This window comes from Ranitomeya imitator, chromosome 3 (genome assembly GCF_032444005.1).
Source record: "Ranitomeya imitator isolate aRanImi1 chromosome 3, aRanImi1.pri, whole genome shotgun sequence".
NCBI lineage: Eukaryota > Metazoa > Chordata > Amphibia > Anura > Dendrobatidae > Ranitomeya > Ranitomeya imitator.
In genome coordinates this window covers 331832581-331852869 of record NC_091284.1, presented here as the reverse complement: position 1 = coordinate 331852869, position 20289 = coordinate 331832581, and the positions used below count along the sequence as shown (strand labels likewise).

Below are 20289 nucleotides of genomic sequence, written 5' to 3'. Positions count from 1 at the left end.
CTTTGTGCGACGCAGAAAAGGTGAATGGATAGACTCTACATGCCTGGTTCCCTCCGTGAAGCATGGAGGAGGAGGTGTAATGGTGTGGGGGTGCTTTGCTGGTGACAATGTTGGGGATTTATTTAAAATTGAAGGCCTACTGAACCAGCATGGCTACCACAGCATCTTGCAGCGGCATGCTATTCCAACCGGTTTGCGTTTAGTTGGACCATCATTTATTTTTCAAAGGACAATGACCCCAAACACACCTCCAGGTTGTGTAAGGGCTATTTGACCAAGAAGGAGAGTGATGGGGTGCTACGCCAGATGACCTGGCCTCCACAGTCATCAGACCTGAACCCATTTGAGATAGTTTGGGGTTAGCTGGACCGCAGAGAGAAGGCAAAAGGGCCAACAAGTGCTAAGCATCTCTGGGAACTCCTTCAAGATTGTTGGAAGACCATTCCCGGTGACTATCTCTTGAAGCTCATCAAGAGAATGCCAAGAGTTTGCAAAGCAGTCATCAAAGCAAAAGGCTACTTTGAAGAACCTAGAATATAAGACATATTTTAAGTTGTTTCACAATTTTTTGTTAAATATATAATTCTACATGTGTTAATTCATAGTTTTGATGCCTTCAGAGTAAATGTACAATTTTCATAGTCATGAAAATACAGAAAAATCTTTAAATGAGAAGGGGTGTTCAAGCTTTTGGTCTGTACTGTATATGTATCAAAACAGGTACAATTGTGTAGAGGCAAATTCATAAAAAGTACATTCCTTTTTTTAATTATTTAATCAAATTACTTACCTGGTGTATCACTGTCCTCTTCCTCCTTAGAGGTTGAGTTTTCTTCCTTGAAATAAAATAAAAAGAAAATCCTGATATTTACATCTGTAAAGCTGTATTGACTCTGAAGCCATTTTGCTACAAGGGCAGATAATCCACATAATTTTGTTGAGATTTTTCGAGTGGTTACAGCTTCACAATGTGACAAGGGTATGGGTCACATGGTCTCTGAGAGTGGACCTGAATGGTCTATGCTGGAAGGTTCTGGAGAGCATATGTGTTGGGAGTGTCGTCTCCCTGAAGAGCACGTGGTCAGGCTTTGGACCTGGTGGCCTGGGGTGTTGGACAAACGTCCTAAATAGCACCGAGACAGGTCATATGCCTGTGTGTTGGACGGTCCCCGGTAGGGAAGGACCTCCTGAATAGCGCACTGAGTAGCCTGTGTTGGAAGTCCTGGGAGTAGGCTTCCTGAAGTGTACAACCTGTGTTGGATGTGGATCGCCCCCATGTGGCCGTGGTGTACTCGGTACTGGGTCCTGCGGTTCACAGGGGGATGTCACAGTGGCTGGGACGTCCGTGTAAAAGGGAAAGGTCTTTAAAGGGATAAAGTTTGTGTTCGTGACGCCAGCTGTGGTATGTGTAGATGGTGATATAGTGGATGGCGCAGAGAATAACAAGGACACAAGGTTGCAGTCTCTTTACCTTTACTGAAGACTTCAGCATCCACAGTCCAGGGCACCAAATCACAGGGCAGGCAGAGTCCGGTCAGTTTGAAAGCAAGTCCAGAGTTCCCTTGTCCAGGTGGAAATCAGTAGCTTTCCTTTGCCTGCAGTGGTGTAGTCCCTTACTGCCTATGGCTTCACATAAGGGTCTCACAAATGCGATGTTTTGCTCTCTCTGTCCCCAATATAGGATAGAACAAAACCCATATGACTGGTGACATGAGCCTGCTTATAGGGTCTCTTAGATAACCCAGCTCTGTAGTTATCACCGTGCCTCCTGGGTGTAAGTGTGGACAGATAACTTGCAATTAGCTGTCCGGCCGATCTCTGAAATAAGGCATAGAGGTCCTTACTCCCTCGGTGTTCCGGCTACCGGGATGTTGCGCCTCAGAAGGAGACAGCTTGAGCAGGGCTGATCCCCTTCTGGTATCCTCTCCTTTGCTGCGACTCCCTTCATGCTCACTGCAATACAGTTCTGCCTTTCAATGTCTCTTTCTGGGAGCTGCAGCTCTGAGGGCATGCACAGCTCCTTTGGACCCTCTGTCCACCTCAGACTACTGTCTGGAACTCACTAGCTTTCCCTACAGACTACAAGTTATATATATATATATGGGGAGTGACCTAATAAATAGGAGCAGAAGCTCCCCCTGGTGGTCTGGAGTGTGAAATGTGTTGCATGTTTGTGATACCTGGATGCAGTTATCCTTCTTTGCCTCCAAACGTAGCATCACTCTCCTCAAGAGGAAAGCAATACCACTACGACAACCAGGACCCTGGGGCACCGCAGATGTCCTGGGAGTAGGAGTCCTGAAGAGCACATGCCAGTGTGTTGGACGGTCCCAGGTGGAATGGACATCTTGAATAAAGCACAGTGAGACTGTGGTCCTGGACTGTCTGTGTTGGAAGCTCCTGTGAGTGGAGTCTTCCTGGAGCACCTGAGAGACCGTGGACCTGGATGGTCTGTGTTGGGGAAGCTACCAGCCTTTGGTTTCTCTTGAATAACTGATGTGTGCCTGCCAGTCAAGTTGATGAATCCCGTAAGGCAGCTTCCATGAGAGAGAAAGGACTGACAGGAGGTCAGCGTGTGGAGAAGGAGCTCCAGAAAGGTAACACCTGAGAAGGGGGGTTATCATAGCAGCAGAAATTTATCTGCCAGTGGAACAGACTGTTGGTGCTTGATGCGTTGCATGGATAGGGATGAACTGTGTGGTCTCCCACGGTAACTGGATAAAGTGAGGTCCAGCATGTTTAGAGATGGCGAACCAATGTTGAGTGCGCTATATGACATGGACATTGACACGGCGTATGGACAACCCGGGAACTAGTCAAGGAAGGCTGGAGGTGGAGGGTGTAGTGTCTGAACTGTGAGTTAAAGCCGTATATGAAAAATCTGAGTCAAAGCTGCAACTTAATGTCACCGGTTGGTGCCTGTTATGTTCTATGGAGTTTATAACAAACTGTGCATAACCCGGTTTATGATGCTATAATAAATTACATGGACTGTATTTGTGTTAAAAAACGTGCCTGTGTGACTGAATCCCGTTAGCGAGTGTCCCCCTACACATGCAGTAAGCACAATCTTACAGTACTTATTAAATATTAGCCCCGGGAATATCTCATGTTTTTTTTCAGTGGAAAATCTGCAGCATAATGAAGCAACAGCAAAGTAAAGGAGATTAAACACATTTTTCATCTACAAGCTACAGATATTCTCCCTACATAAATTGACATAAGATACAGGGGTTTTTTTATGGCAATTCATTTTATGGAAGTCTGCTGTAATTTTACAACAAAATCTGCTGCAAAATCCGTAAATAACACATGTGAAATTGTTGGGCAAATTTGACTTGTGTGCAGGGACCCTAAATGGCTGATAGATCTTTGTTTAGCCTCATTAGCTCACAGAGCATTGCCTACATACAGCTGTATAGACTTTGAAGCTGAGAGCTGAGCAGTATGGCTTGTTTCCTATGAGGCCGGGATCACACACAGCGAGATATGGACGAGTCTCGCAGGTTAAAACTAAGCTCTGGCACCGGCACTCCAGAGCGGAGCGTGCGGCCGTATAGCAATACATGGAGCCGCACGCTCCGCTCGAGTGCCGGTGCCAGAGCTTGGTTTTAACCTGCGAAACTCGGCCGTATCTCGCTGTAGTGTGACTCCGGCCTGAATGTGTGTTCTCATTCACTGACAGCAAACAATCGTCTTGAAAATGGTAATTAACTGGAAAACAAAAAATAATAGAAAGTTGTAGAACTTTACATAAATAGTATAAAAAAGGTTTTTTTATGCAATATCAGCAAACACCTTTGATAAGAAACACTGCAGCAGCATCCTCAGCAATGGCACCATATTCATGCTAGTGGCATCTCCTACTGTCAATATTAATGGAGTTGTGAAAATTTTTCCTAAAAACATCTGAAAACTTGTTCATGAGTCGTGTTGCAGTTCAGCCCCATTCATTATGGAGTTACTGATGTAGATTATACTATGTCATCTATCTTAATTCCAAACTCCTAATTTGCAGCAAGAAGCTCTCTTCTGCATTATACATACCTGACCATCATCAGACGATTCTTGTTCTAGATGCACACTGGAAATCCTGTGATAAATTACAGAACAAAACAACTAATCAGTATAACAATGTATTAGGCTGCACTTTGGTTGCTGAAGGATATCTACCATAGCAAACATATGATGCATAGTAGTGAGCAGGACTAAAAATCTGATTCACCTACACACGTGGTCAAAATTGTTGGTACCCCTTGTTTAATGACAGAAAAACCCACAATGGTCGTAGAAATAACTTGAATCTGACAAAAGTAATAATAAAAGATCTATGAAAATGATCAAATGAAAGTCAGACATTGATTTTCAACCATGCTTCCACAGAATAAAAAAAAAAAATAAACCTCATGAAATAGGCCTGGACAGAAATGATGGTACCCCTGAAAATAATGTGACAAAAGGGACATGTTAAATCAAGTTGTGTTCACTAACTAGCATCACAGGTGTCTATAATCTAGGAATCAGTGAGTGGGCCTGTATATAGGGCTACAGATACTCACTGTGTTGTTTGGTGACATGGTGTGTATCACACTCAACATGGACCAGAGGAAGTGAAGGAAAGAGTTGTCTCAGGAGATTAGAAAGAAAATTATAGTCAAACATCTTAAAGGTAAAAGTTATAAGACCATCTCCAAGCAGTTTGATGTTCCTTTGACTACAGTTGCCAATATTATCCAGAAATGTAAGATCCATGGGATTGTAGCCAATCTCCCTGGACGTGGACGCTGGAGGAAAATTGATGAGAAATCAATGAGACAGATAATACGCATGGTAACAAAAGAGCCCAGAAAAACATCTAAACAGATTAAAGGTGAACTTCAAGCTCAAGGAACATCAGTGTCAGATTGCACTATTCGTCGCTGTATGAGCCTAAGTGGACTTCATGGGAGATGACCAAGGAGGACACCATTGTTGAAAAAATATCATTAAAAAGCCAGACTGGAATTTGCCAAACAACTTGTTGACAAGACACAAAGCTTCTGGGAGAATGTCCTATGGACCGATGAGACAAAAATTGAACTTTTTGGAAAGACACATCAACTCTATGTTCACATACAGAAAAATGAAGCATATCAAGAAAAGAACACTGTCCCTACTGTGAAACATGGAGGAGGCTCTGTTATGTTCTGGGGCTGCTTTGCTGCATCTGGCACAGGGTGTCTAGAATATGTGCAGGGTACAATAAAATCTCAAGACTATCAAGGGATTCTAGAGAGAAAAGTGCTGCCAAGTGTCAGAAAACTTGATCTCAGTTGCAGGTCATAGGTCTTACAACAGGATAAAGATTAAAAATTGGACTATTCTGAAGTGGCCTCCTATGAGCTCTGACATAAATCTTATTGATTATATCATATCAGGAGCACAGATATTAATCTGTGATCCAAGAAGTGCCACTATATACATTCATTTTAAAATTCAAATACCTTTATTAGACAATAAATAAAACTAAACATATATGGACATAGACAAGGTGCCTCAAAAAACAACCCAATTGCGGTCAACCGGGAATACATATACTGGAGTCAGGTAAATCCATTATACATACATTGCACAGTAATCTAGTTGGAAGCCCTGATGGCCGGAACCACACCGTTTTCTCCTGTCACTAGAGGTTACAAACATAGCATCTGTGATACACTAGAACACTGCCTGGCGGCTAGCGTATAATGAGCGGTGCGCCCCGACCCCCATACATATTACCTGCTCCGTGCTGTCTCCTAACGTGCTCTGCTCAGTGGCGTGCTGTGACCGCATAAACCCCGACGCGCGTTTCGCGTGATGCTTCTTCCTGGGGGTGTGTCTAAGGCGATGGGGCTTACCGATTATACGTGATCAGCGTCCAATCAAAAGCTGTAAGGGGCGGAGACTTCTACTGAGTACACAAGCTGGTATCTACACTTAAGACCTGAACCGTAACCGCTCACATCCTCACCAACTACCCCCGAAATATGTTACTAGCAAAATGATATACAAACCTCCTATTGGGATATAGCGTAATGTGAAAGTACCATACTATATACCGGGGCTAGTTGTATTCCCCGCAGCCAGGGGGGCGTGAACACTCCCACCTTGAGCACACATCACATTCTTTCTGACCTACATAGATAGTGTTGACCAAAAAGAGGGGGCGTGAACGTTACCAATATTACATCACATTATCAACGCTCCACATAGATTATGTTGGCAAAAGAAGGGGGGCGTAACCACTCGCACCTGACCACTCGCATCACACTCTCCCCTCCCCACATGGCAGACAGATAATACCATGACAACCCATATATACAAAAAAGCCCGTAGTCATTCAATAGACCAGGAGGTGACGATAAAATATCAAACACAGATCTCAACACTATGCTATGGGACCGGATCCAGCATATCCACATACCATTGTGTGGCCTGAACCGCAGACCTAACAATACGTCATCGTCAACCCCCCTCTCTATCTCACGGGCCACTGCCTAAATGATAATCACACAGATGCATCCAGAGCCGGAAAGACAAAAGTGCATGTGCATATAGAGTAAAGTGCTGAAGTGCTGACCGTTAGTACTAATGAGAGCCACCACATGGCACCCATGAACACCACACAGTGTGACCGGTGCGATTACATACATTAATACCTATGGGCACTACCAGATGCAAAAAAATGGCGCTTATGAACGTTGCTGATGTATGGAGTGACCGGTGAAAATAAAAGTACCAAGAAACACTTGGTGCTAAGAAACGTGAATATTAAAAAACAAGATTGAACATAAAAATTTAATTAATAATTTTGCTGAGATGAGATCGAGGCCGAGCCAACCCCCACTGCAGATAGGGGAAGGGTCAGACCATCGTCCATCACGTCAGCTACTATCAATGTGCCCGGATACCGCGATGCAGTGCATGATGAATGTAAAAAGTAATAAGATGCAAAGATGAGAAAACAAAGGGTGAGTTTATTAAGTTATAATAACGCAGTGAGTACATGCAACCCGAAATATCCATCCAGCAATATTGACCCACATACATACTACCCCCACCATTCAAGTATTTACACTTATAATCTACATACAGCAGATCATATATAGCTACACCTACAAATCTGAAACAAATTTCAGACACAAACCATTACCACATATCTCAGAAGTAATCCGTCCCCTCCCATAACACACTACTTTTCCCAAAAAGGCCGAAAATACAGACACATACTTCGTATACTTACACAGTTGTAAAAATGCCCAAGACACACATGATCAAAAATAATGCATATATACATCTCCCCTATTATTTAAATATATTAATCTTGATATCCTCCGTCAAATATAATTATTGTGTAGATGGTAGATGTATACCACATTAAATATATAATAGAATACATGGAACTTCCGACTCATTGGAATCTTTATCATGCCATCACGGTTTTCTTATATGATACAGTCCTTAATCGAAAAAACAATAACAATTTGCTGAAGTCTTCATGAAGTGATATCCATCCGTCAATGTATACCAAGTTTTTCATTGGATATATAAGGTACCCTATTGATGGTAATGTTGCGAGAAAACTTGATCAATCCTGATGTATAGTATAGTCATTTCATTGATAGATAACGCTCGTACTTTCGAAAACATCCATATTTCCGACGGTGGTGCAAATGATATCTTGGGGAATATTGGCCCAATGTCCACTTGTCATGAATGCCCCTCCAATGGGAACAATAATGTCTAGGCATTTTTTGCTCTGATGTAGTCCATTATTTCTTCTCAAGGTAGTCAGCTGATAATGTAAGTGATGTCTGAACATATAAGGCCCAAAGGTGGACGCTGAAACACTTATATAATCGGACAAAACCTAAATAGACAAAAACATACAATTAAAAAACAAACATAACCGAACAATAAAACAACTATGGGAAAACCCACCGTCTAAGACTAAAAACCTGAAACAAACGTATAGAGATAAATATATAAGAGGTGCCAAAAAAAAAAAAAAAAAAACACTACAACAGAGTCATGTGCAGATCATCAAAAACCGTCCTAGCCTACAGAAAAGCACCAAACCCCAAGTTCTCATTTAAACCCTGAGGGGCCAAAGTACCCAGTCTATAGATCCATCTACTTTCGACCTGGGCAAGTGCCTTGCCCAGGTCTCCTCCCCTAGATCCCAAAGTGACCACATCGATCCCTCTCACCTTCATAAGATACGGATCGCAATTGTGGAATTTTTTGTAATGACGAGGAATGGTTTTCAACATAGTAGTATCTTCTATTGACTTAGCTTTAACAATATCCAAATGATGTTCCCGGACACGTATTTTTAATTCTCTAGTGGTAAGACCTATATAGGCCAAACCACACGGGCATGTAGACTGATATATCACGCCTTTGGTCGTACAAGTAATAAATTTTCTAATGTCAAACTTTCTAGACCCATTGAAATTGGTAAACGTCTTGGCCTTAATGCAATTAGCGCACGCTTTGCAGCGACCACACGGAAAAAATCCTGCATTCTTACCATCCCAACCCTTGTTGATACTCTTTTTATCATCGTAGTGGCTATGTACCAGGATATCTCCAAGATTCCTGGATCGTTTAGCCACTATAGATGGACTGGATGGTAATACAGATTTAAGGGTGGGATCTGTGAACAGCACTGACCAGTGTTTTTGAATTATCTGTTTGAATTTAGACCATTTATTATGGTGTCCTGTGATGTACCGAATCTGGTTGTCATTTTCCTTCTTAGTCTTGATTCGGTTATCATAGAGTAACTTGTCCCTAGGCGTATTTTTTGCTCTGGAGTATCCTTTGCGTATTATTTTTCGGCTGTAACCTCGCTCCTCAAACCTTTCAGCAAGTTCTCTAGATTGATCTTCAAAATCCTTAGAATTTGAACAAATTCGTTTCACCCGTAAAAACTGGCCTATAGGGATTCCCCGTATGGTCGACTGCAAATGAGCTGATTTTGCATGTAATACTGAGTTTGTAGCTGTCATTTTCCGGAAGACACTGGTGGTAATGTCCCCACTGGGCAAGGCACATATCCGCAGATCCAGGAAATCTACCGTTCTCCCAAAAGTATATGTCAATTTAATATTGAGGCTGTTTTCATTGAAATTCCTCATTAAGACATGAAGGTCCTCTGCGCTTCCCTCCCATACGAACCAAATGTCATCTATGTACCTCATCCACTCCTGGATGTGACACATCTGGGGGCTGGGATCACCAAGGAAAATTTCCCTTTCCCATGCCCCCAGAAATAGGTTCGCATAGGAGGGAGCGCAGCAGGCACCCATGGCAGTTCTCTGTACCTGCAGATATGTGCCCCGCCCAAAAACAAAGACGTTATGAGTCAAAATGAACTCAAGAAGTTTTAACAACAATAGAATCAAATTCTTGTCCAAACTAGTAGATTCCAAGTATGATGCCACAGCCCTAATACCGTCAGAGTGTCTAATGGACGTATATAAGGCTTCGACATCAGCCGTCACCATAATACTATTTGGCCCAAGATGCAAATTGTCCAATCTTCGTAATGCTGCAGTGGTATCTTTAATATAGGATGGGAGCTCACTGACCAATGGTTTCAAATAATAGTCTAGAATTTGTGTTATGACTTCACATAACCCACCATTGCCAGACACTATGGGCCTACCTGGTGGATCGCTTGGATTCTTGTGGATCTTTGGGATCAAATACAGTGTTGGCATGCGTGGGTGCATCTTCTCAATCAGTTCCACCAATCTTTTTGGAACTATACCATCTCTGAAGGCTTCTTCTAAGATCTTACATAATTCTTCTTGGAATATTTTAGTAGGGTTTGAGGTCATTTTCTTGTAACAATCTTTGTTGTCTAATAATTTATAAGCCTGCTTTTCATAAAGCTCATGTGGCCACACGACAAGGTTTCCACCTTTGTCGGCGGGTTTAAAGACCACATCATCCCACCCCTTCAATATTTCCAAAGCTTCTCTGTCAGACTGAGATATATTGGACTGTCCAAACCCAGCCTTCGAGAGTGCCTCGAGATCCATGGTTACAAGTTTGGTAAAAATATCAACTGCTGGGCAGATATTAAGAGATGGAAACTTTTTCGGTTTCCCGATCAGATGATTAGGGAAGCTACTTACCTCACCAAAATCACTTTCACGAGCCAACGCCTCCAAATCTGCCAAAGTTTCAATATCCTCATCAGTTGTAAATTCCTTATCAATGGAGCTTCTATGATGAAGTTTTTTCAGAATAAGTTTTCGTGAAAACAGGTATAAATCCTTTATTAACGTAAAAATGTCTGGGGAATATGAAGGACAAAAGTTAAGACCCTTCTCAAGGATACCAATTTGTTGTTCAGATAGTATATGTGACGACAAATTAATCACCTTGTATTTATCACCCTTTTGATACGTTCTTTTTCTGAAAAAATCATTCGTTTTCATATTGCCTCCATTCCTGGTACGCCCAATCCATGGTGTGGTTTGAACCTGCTGTTTGGAAGACCCTGCGTCCGACACTGACGATGTAGAACTAATAGAAACACTTCTGGGTCTTGAATCCGTTTCACTCCCTTTTGATCCTTGACACTTGTATATTTTATTGTTTTCATAATCTGAGATATCCCTCTGATATTTTTTGCTTTTAACAGCACATATATCTTTCTCCCATTTCTCCAAATTGAGATCAATATCCTTAAGGAATGACTCAATATTTTCTTTTTTCATATCTCTCTTAAAAGTTTCTTCCAAATTTTTTATATCATCCTCAATCTTCTTAATGGATATGGTGTTACTCTCGATTATTATCTGGAGAAACTCAAGAGAACATGTAGTGGCAGCACCCATCCACCGATCCACCAATCCTTGTTCCTCAAGATCAAATGTGGGAAACAATTGCACTCTCAATCCTCTAGGGATGATTTTTTGGCTCACATAATTTTCTAATGCAGTTTTTGTCCACCATATTTTTGTTCTTCTATGCACACAATTCTTATATTGTTTCATTAAATCTCTCTCTACGTTTGTTGCATCTCTATTGGGTTGTGAAGCACCTGTACGAAACATATCTGACGCTTTTTGGCGCCATGAAGATTCTCTAGCTGAGAAATCCATTTTGGTAAAGCGGGCCCACTGTCTGAAGACAGAAATACAAACTGTAAGCACAACGCCCAAACTCTGGCTCTGGATGCATCTGTGTGATTATCATTTAGGCAGTGGCCCGTGAGATAGAGAGGGGGGTTGACGATGACGTATTGTTAGGTCTGCGGTTCAGGCCACACAATGGTATGTGGATATGCTGGATCCGGTCCCATAGCATAGTGTTGAGATCTGTGTTTGATATTTTATCGTCACCTCCTGGTCTATTGAATGACTACGGGCTTTTTTGTATATATGGGTTGTCATGGTATTATCTGTCTGCCATGTGGGGAGGGGAGAGTGTGATGCGAGTGGTCAGGTGCGAGTGGTTACGCCCCCCTTCTTTTGCCAACATAATCTATGTGGAGCGTTGATAATGTGATGTAATATTGGTAACGTTCACGCCCCCTCTTTTTGGTCAACACTATCTATGTAGGTCAGAAAGAATGTGATGTGTGCTCAAGGTGGGAGTGTTCACGCCCCCCTGGCTGCGGGGAATACAACTAGCCCCGGTATATAGTATGGTACTTTCACATTACGCTATATCCCAATAGGAGGTTTGTATATCATTTTGCTAGTAACATATTTCGGGGGTAGTTGGTGAGGATGTGAGCGGTTACGGTTCAGGTCTTAAGTGTAGATACCAGCTTGTGTACTCAGTAGAAGTCTCCGCCCCTTACAGCTTTTGATTGGACGCTGATCACGTATAATCGGTAAGCCCCATCGCCTTAGACACACCCCCAGGAAGAAGCATCACGCGAAACGCGCGTCGGGGTTTATGCGGTCACAGCACGCCACTGAGCAGAGCACGTTAGGAGACAGCACGGAGCAGGTAATATGTATGGGGGTCGGGGCGCACCGCTCATTATACGCTAGCCGCCAGGCAGTGTTCTAGTGTATCACAGATGCTATGTTTGTAACCTCTAGTGACAGGAGAAAACGGTGTGGTTCCGGCCATCAGGGCTTCCAACTAGATTACTGTGCAATGTATGTATAATGGATTTACCTGACTCCAGTATATGTATTCCCGGTTGACCGCAATTGGGTTGTTTTTTGAGGCACCTTGTCTATGTCCATATATGTTTAGTTTTATTTATTGTCTAATAAAGGTATTTGAATTTTAAAATGAATGTATATAGTGGCACTTCTTGGATCACAGATTAATATCTGTGCTCCTGATATGATATAATTGATACATGAGGTGTTACCCACTCCCCTAGTGGGATTATGGGTTTGGGCGTTGTGCTTACACTATAAATCTTATTGAGCATCTTTGGAAAGAGCTGAAACATGCCGTCTGGAAAAGGCAACCTTCAAACACGAGACAACTGGAGCAGTTTGCTCTTGAGGAGTGGGACAAAATACTTGTCGAGAGGTACAGAAGTCTCATTGACAGTTACAGCAATTGTTTGATTGCAGTGATTGCCTCAAATGTGCAACAAAATATTAAGTTAAGCGTACCATCATTTCTGTCCAGGCCTCTTTCATGAGTTTTATTTTTTTTTTTAAATTCTGATGTTTTTTTTTTATTATTACTTTTGTCAGGTTCATGTTTTTTCTGTGACCATTGTGGGTTTTTCTCTCATTAAGGCCGGGATCACATTAGCATTTCTGTGTGCAGCATATGATCAGCATAGATCCGCATGCATCTTGCGTACATATCTTTAACATGTGTACGGAGGGACATGCGTTTGCATGCGTTCGCATGCGGATGCGTACACATGCGTCGTTTCGTGTGCGGCGAATGCAACATGTTGATTTTTTTGAGGAGTCAAATAGGCATCAATTATGCGCAGACATACCCATGCGGATGAGTGCGTCAAAACAACGCATTACTGTCTATGGGAACGCATTGATACGCAAGGACATGCGGACGCATGCGTTCGATACGCACGCGTACTTCTCACTAATTATCTCCAGGAAATTATGTAACCAGATGCAAAATGCCTATTGTATAAAAGGGGGTCTGGAAACAGGAGCTCCATTACTCTCAAGACTCTGGATGTAAGAATAGAAGCTTTGAAAATGTCTGTCTCTCTGCATTCTGTACTCTGTACTTCCTGTTCCTTCTAGACTGTCTTCTGCTCCGTTCCCGGACTATATGTGTTGTGGCCCTCAGTTCTCCTGTCCAGATATTATCTGTTCCGGTGGTGTGTTCCTCAGTTTTCCTATGATTTCTCCGTTCTGGTGCTGTGGTACTGACCCTCAGTTCTTCTGTCTAGGATTTCTCTGTTGCGGTGCTGTGTCCCATAGTTCTCCTGTCCAGGATTTCTCTGTTCTGCTGTTGTGGTGCTGTGCTGCTGTCCTGGTTCTCTGCTGCCTTACTGCTGTGCTGTTGGACTACTGACTGTAATGTAAGTATTGGCCTTCAATTTTTTTTGGGGGGGGGCCTTTGCCTACATTGTTTTTGCTGAACTTGAATTTTTCTTTTCTGTTCTTTTTTTTTTAGAGTTTCACTTGGCTGTTGCCTGCTGTTCAAACTTGTCTTCCAGTGAAGACCTGAATGCTTCTCAGATTGGACATGATTGTCAAATGTGATTACATAATCACTGACTGAGTGGTATGTATTGACTGGCAATACTACACATGTGTTAAATCATGTCTTTTCTTTACAGGTACCTTCCAGTGATGAAGAGCAGGAGCAGTCAAGTGGAAATGAAGCTTCCCAGGGTCTTTGGGTTCAAATTCCTGAGGAGGAAAGACAAGGTGTAAGTATTCTTTTCATTTTCAGACTTGTAATTGGATTTTTTTTGCAGATTTGTATCTTTAACACTATATGGTTATTAATTTTTTTTAAATTATATTTGATCTATAGGTTCAACAACGTGAGGACGATCAACATAAAATTGACAATGACCTACTCATTCCCTTAGTGCAAGAGCGAGTAGCATTGTGGGACCCTCGTGATTGGAACCATTCCGACTCAGTATTGGTTAGACGACTCTGGGAAGAAGTGGGCAGCTCTCTGTTGGATGATCGGGACCATGCAAGGCCACAAGTCAGAAAGGATTTTCGTAAGTATTGCAAAGTGGCTTGACGCGTCTGTTTTCCTCTAAATGTTGGTGTCTTTTTTAACAATTTTTTTTTCCCCCGTCACAGTGAAGACAGTAAAAGTCTGTTGGCGTTCGATGAAGGATCGCTTCAATAAGGATATGAGAGAGGAGATTCGGGTTAGAAGTGGTGCTGCTCCAAAGGTGTCCAAATACAAGTACAACACTATGCTGTATTTTCTGAGGCCTGTGGTTGCTCAGCGAACGTGAGTATTTTTTCTGTTGTCTTACTATTGTAAGGAGGTTGTTTTCCCTGCTCCTTACCTGGAACTAGGGTTGAGCGAAACAGATCAGCACTTTTCAAAAGTCGCCGACTTTTAGCATTCAGACACACATATATATATATATATATATATATATATATATATATATATATATATATATATATATATATATATATATTTATATTAACTTCAGCGCGATATAGCAGAAAAGCCGGTAATTCAATTACCGGCTTTTCATTTCTCCTGCCAATACCCGACATGATATGAGACATGGTTTACATACAGTAAACCGTGTCATATCCCCCTTTTTTTTGCATATTCCACACTACTAATGTTAGTAGTGTGTATGTGCAAAATTTCAGCGCTCTAGCTCTTAAATTTAAGGGTTAAATCGCGGAAAAAATTGTCGTGGGCTCCCGTGCAATTTTTTCCACCAGAGTGGTAAAGCCAGTGACTAAGGGCAGATATTAATAGCCTGGAGAGGGTCCACGGTTATTGCCCCCCCCGGCTAAAAACACCTGCCCCCAGCCACCCCAGAAAAGGCACATCTGGAAGATGCGCCTATTCTGGCACTTGGCCACTCTCTTCCCATTCCCGTGTAGCGGTGGGATATGGGGTAATGAAGGGTTAATGCCACCTTGCTATTGTAAGATCACATTAAGCCAGATTAATAATGGAGAGACGTCAATTATGACACCTATCCATTATTAATCCAATAGTATGAAAGAGTTTAAAAAAAACACAAACACATTATTAAAAATTATTTTAATGAAATAAACACACCGTTTGTTTTAATATTTTATTGTACGCTCAATCCACTGGCTGAAGACCCTCGTTCTGTAACAAATAAAAAATAATAAATAATAATAATAGGTCATATGAGGACATCCAGCAGGGGGCGCATCACCGCGAATGAAGGTAACTATAGGTCATTGACCTACATTACCTTCATTCGCTGGGGTTTACAGCCACGAGCAGCGCTGCATTAGCAGAGCTCCTGGCTGTAAAATATTTTAACCCCTTCAGATGGATTTACAACGTGGGACGTTACAGATCTACGGAAGGTATGTATATTGTTGGTTTATTATTTTTTATTTGTTACAGAACGAGGGTCTTCAGCCAGTGGATTGAGCGTACAATAAAATATTAAAACAAACGGTGTGTTTATTTCATTAAAATACTTTTTAATAATGTGTTTGTGTTTTTTTTAACTCTTTCATACAATTGGATTAATAATGGATAGGTGTCATAATTGACGCCTCTCCATTATTAATCTGGCTTAATGTCACCTTACACCTTACAGATGTGCCTTTTCTGGGGTGGCTGTGGGCAGATGTTTTTAGCCAGGGGGGGGAAGGCAATAACCGTGGACCCTCTCCAGGCTATTAATATCTGCCCTCAGTCATTGGCTTTACTACTCTGGCGGAGAAAATTGCGCGGGAGCCCACGCCAATTTTTTCCGCGATTTAACCCTTAAATTTAAGAGCTAGAGCACCGAAATTTTGCATATACACACTACTAACATTAGTAGTGTGGAATATGCAAAAAAATGGGGATATGACATGGTTTACTGTATGTAAACCATGTCTCATATCATGTCAGGTTTTGGCAGGAGAAAGGAAAAGCCGGTAATTGAATTACCGGCTTTTCTGCTATATCGCCCTGAAGGAAATATATATTAAAAAAAAAAAAAAACATAGACTTTCATTGAGTTTCGAGTTTCGGCAGATGCCCGACCCCGACTTTTCAATAGGATCGGCCGATTTCACTCGACCTGATTTTTGAGAAAGTCAGGTTTCGTGAAACCCGACTCGACCCTAAGAAACTAAAAGTCGCTCAACCCTACCTGGAACCACTTAGTCAGACAGCTGGGTTGTTGGGGGAAGACTTTTGGCCCTGGACAGAAGGGACCATGTGACTGCTGGGGGCAGAGAGGAAGAGAGAGGGGTGTGGTCAGAAAAGAGCGGGAGAGCAGAGCGTGCGGGACAGAGGGAACAGCGCGCCAGAGAGAGAGCAGGCTGCAGCACCGTGCTCCCCGAAAGAGAGTGCTCCCCGTGAGGGCACCGAGGCTGAGATACCAGCCGTAGTGAAGGCTGGATGTGAGAGTGTGGACTTGGAAGCCTCTGTAATCAGAGAAGACGTATCCCCTTACAGTGAAATGAGCGCGCAGCCCCGGTGACCGCACTGACAAGCCAGGACCCCTGAGTGTGACAAAGTAAACTGCTCAGTGTGTGTGTAGCATTGGTGCTGCAGAGAGAGAGACTGCCAGCCTAATATACAGAGACTCGCAGCCGAGTGGCTGTTACTTCCTGCTTCCATCTTCACTGGGAGAAAAGACTGCAAAGACGTAAACCCAGAGTCTCCAGTTCCCAGGAGCAGAGGAAAGACTTCAGGATTTTCAAGTGCTGCTGGTGACTGTACCCACGTTGGAATAAGGACCCTCCAGTCAGGACTGCCCTAGACTGCTAAGTTACAAGAACATTCGTTAACCATTTCGATTCCGCTTAACTGTTTACTGTTTACTTTATCTCTATTAACCCCCTGTTTACTCCCTGCGAGGAGAATCTTACCCCTGTTAATAAATTTCCCTAAACAGTTGGTCTGTCTGTTCCGTGTTGACATACTCAACCCTGCACTCTATTACACTTGGCGTAGTCGGCAGGATGTCACACAGTAGGGCGGAAAGGGCAGACCAAGCAGTTGGGGGAGGCCCCAGGTCTAGCATCTCCCTGAGAGCCATGTTAGTTAACCTGCCAAAATTCTCGGGGAGCGATGTCATGTTGTGGAGTTGGACGGAGCGCATCCAAGGGATGATGCGGATGCATCCTATGATGCTGGCTTTGCAGGCAAAAATAGCTGTGATGGCCCTAGAGGGGGATGCACGGGACTCTTATTCTCAGACCCCCCAGGCAAGAGATACCCTGGACAAAGTATTACGTATACTTGAGGAGACGCATGGGGACCCCACTGACGTAGAGGAGCTGCACATGCGACTGTTTCACCGGGTACAAAGAGGGGGAGACCATGATGCAATTTATGAATGCCCTGCAGGAGCTTCATACTGCCATCATATGGAAGGACAGCGTAGGTCTGGGGGCAATTGACGTTGTGCTGCGAGACCAACCGGTGACAGGCTTCCGAGATGTGTTGATGAAAAAGGCCCTGCGAGAGCGCATGCACGTAAAGCCAGATATGACTTTCTCTGAGGTCGGGAGTGAGGCACGCACGTGTGAGCAAGAGCAAGGGGTGGTAGTGCCAGTGGGGAAGATATGGAGCGGGGAGGTAACCGCCCCTCAATGGGTACAAGACTTGAAGAAGGAGGTTAAGCGGGTCCGTGAGGAAGTGGCTGAATATAAGAAGACCCCTGCTGCAGAGTACAGCCGTCCAGTGCGAGAAAGAGAGACCGCCCCCCAAACTGAGACTAGTGCCGCTCGGCGAAGAAGACTGCTGACATGCTACAATTGTGGAGCACCCAGTCAGAATGAAGAGGAGATGATATGGACCCGGGAATCCCGGTTGAAGATAAGAAGAATCTGGGAAGAGATTGAGACTCTGGGGAAAGCCCTGACTGCAATTTGGGGACCAGCGGCATACCCCGAGGTAACGTGTGGAAGCAGCCAGAAAGAGATAGCAGAGAGGTACGTAGCATGAAGAAGGTTTCAGTGGTGGCCCCAGAGTGTAACTTCATATCCTGGAGTGAAGAGCAACCGCAGATGAGAGATGTCTCCCGCCGAGGTCGACGATCCAGACTGAAGCGACCTCCAAACAGACGCAGACATGAGTGCTGGTCATGCAGAAGGGTGGGACACATGTCCAGAAATTGCCCTACCCAAAAAGGGCGGTGGCAGAGATCCATTCACCCTTCTGAGGGTCCTGCTAACTGGAGGGAATGTCGCCCCTGGAGAGAGTGGTATGGCAGGAAGAGAAGAGCCCCACCTAGAGCAAGACAGTACCACATTGTTGGATGCCCATGAGAAGGGGAAAAAGTGCCAAGTGTTCCTGCGACGCTCGTTTTCAAGGTCCTAGTCGATGAGAAGGAGGAACCACTGATGTCGCCCCCTGAGGTGAAGAGTGTGCTGGCTGTCAGCTCACAAGATCCTGATCGGACAGAGGAAATGGTACAGCTGTGTGAGACAGGGCGTGTAGCTGAGAAGCCCTGTGAAGTAATGCCCGCAGCGCCCGGTGCAGATGACGAAGAGTCCGGCCTGCTTGGTCTTAATTCATCTGATTCTAGTTTCTACAAGAATGTTCCTGTCAAAGAGAGGGGGAGCTATGGAGAAGAATTACTTGTACTAAGCCCCCAGACTGAGGAGCCAAGGAAAGGAGTCCCTAAAGTTTCCGATAACAACAAGGAAAAGGATGAATCGTCTATGCAAGCATCTGCTAACGGCAAAGCCAAAAAGAAGAAGAAAAAGAAGAAGAGGACAGTGGATACTGTTGGAAAATCTGATGTGACAACACAAAATTCGTCTGAGGAATTTTCTTCTATGGCTGCTGACGAAGTAGAATATCGCTACCTGACTGATGAACAACTCCTAAACCATTTAGTTTGGCAGTATGTGAAAGAAGAAAGGCAGAAGGAGATGCGAGAATTGCAGGTATCTGACTCCCCTCAAAAAAACAAAGGGAAGCACAAAGAGTCCTCGCCCGTGAATGGCGAGCTCCAAGAGAAGGGGAATGTAGGGAGGTTGCTTTCCCTGCTCCTTACCTGGAACCACTTAGTCAAACAGCTGGGTTGTTGTTGGGAAGACTTTCGGCCCTGGACAGAAGGGACGATGTGACTGCTGGGGGCGGAGAGGAAAAGAGAGGTGTGGTCAGAAAAGAGCAGGAGAGCAGAGCATGCGGGACAGAGGGGACAGCACGCCAGAGAGAGAGCAGGCTGCAGCGCCGCGCTCCCCAAAAGAGAGTGCTCCCCGTGAGGGCACTGAGGCTGAGATATCAGCCGTAGTGAAGGCTGGATGTGAGAGTGTGGACTTGGAAGCCTCCATAATCAGAGAAGACGTATCCCCTTACAGTGACCTGAGCGTGCAGCCCTGGTCAAAGTACACTGCTCAGTGTGTGTAGCATTGCTGCTGCAGAGAGAGAGACTGCAAGCCTAATATACAGACACTCGCAGCCGAGTGGCTGTGTTACTTCCTGCTTCCACCTTCACGGGGAGAAAAGACTGCAAAGACTTAACCCCGGAATCTCCAGTTCCCAGGAGACAGAGGAGAGACTTCAGGATCTTCCAGCGCTGCTGTTGACTGTACCTACGTTGGAATAAGGACCCTCCAGTCAGGACCGCCCTGGACTGATTAGTTACAAGAACATTCGTTAACCGTTTCAATTCCGCTTAACTGTTTACTGTTTACTTTTTCTCTATTAACCCCCTGTTTACTCCTTGCGAGGAGAATCTTACCCCTGTTAATAAATTCCCCTCAACAGTTGGTCTGTCTGTTCCATGGTGACATACTCAACCCTGCACTCTATTACACTATTACTATAAAAATGGTTACATTTTTTTTACTAATGTTTTTCTTTCATTTTCCACACAGAACCTGGAGCAGCACTCTACAACCTGGATCTTCCTCAGTTGGAGCGGCCCTTCATCGACCAGCCACCAAACTTTCCCAATCATCAACCAGCGATAGAGCAACTAGGCAGGCTTCACAGGCTAGGGAACAGGCAGCCAGTCCATCAGGTTTTCCCCTCTCCCAGCCCACTGCCACTGCTTTTGTTTGGACTTCTCATCAGCGACAGAGGGCCTGGGAGAGGCCAGTCATGCCCGAGTTTATTCACTTAAGCTCGGTCTTCCAGGATGGGATGAAGGTGGTTGGAGATAGACTGGACAGTGGGTTCACTCAGGTG

At 43.9% G+C, this 20289-nt stretch overlaps 1 protein-coding gene across 4 annotated transcripts in view; it reads right to left on the bottom strand.

The window, feature by feature from the left end:
• The window catches only part of SYTL1 (synaptotagmin like 1), a 268530-nt gene that overhangs the window by 106670 nt on the left and 141571 nt on the right, over positions 1-20289 (bottom strand). For all 4 annotated transcript variants that reach the window (XM_069756730.1, XM_069756733.1, XM_069756731.1 and 1 more), the window contains 2 exons: positions 4048-4093; positions 791-836 (listed from right to left, as the gene is read on the bottom strand). In XM_069756730.1, coding sequence (XP_069612831.1) covers positions 791-836; positions 4048-4093 — 92 coding nt within the window. The remainder of the gene's footprint in view (positions 1-790; positions 837-4047; positions 4094-20289) is intronic.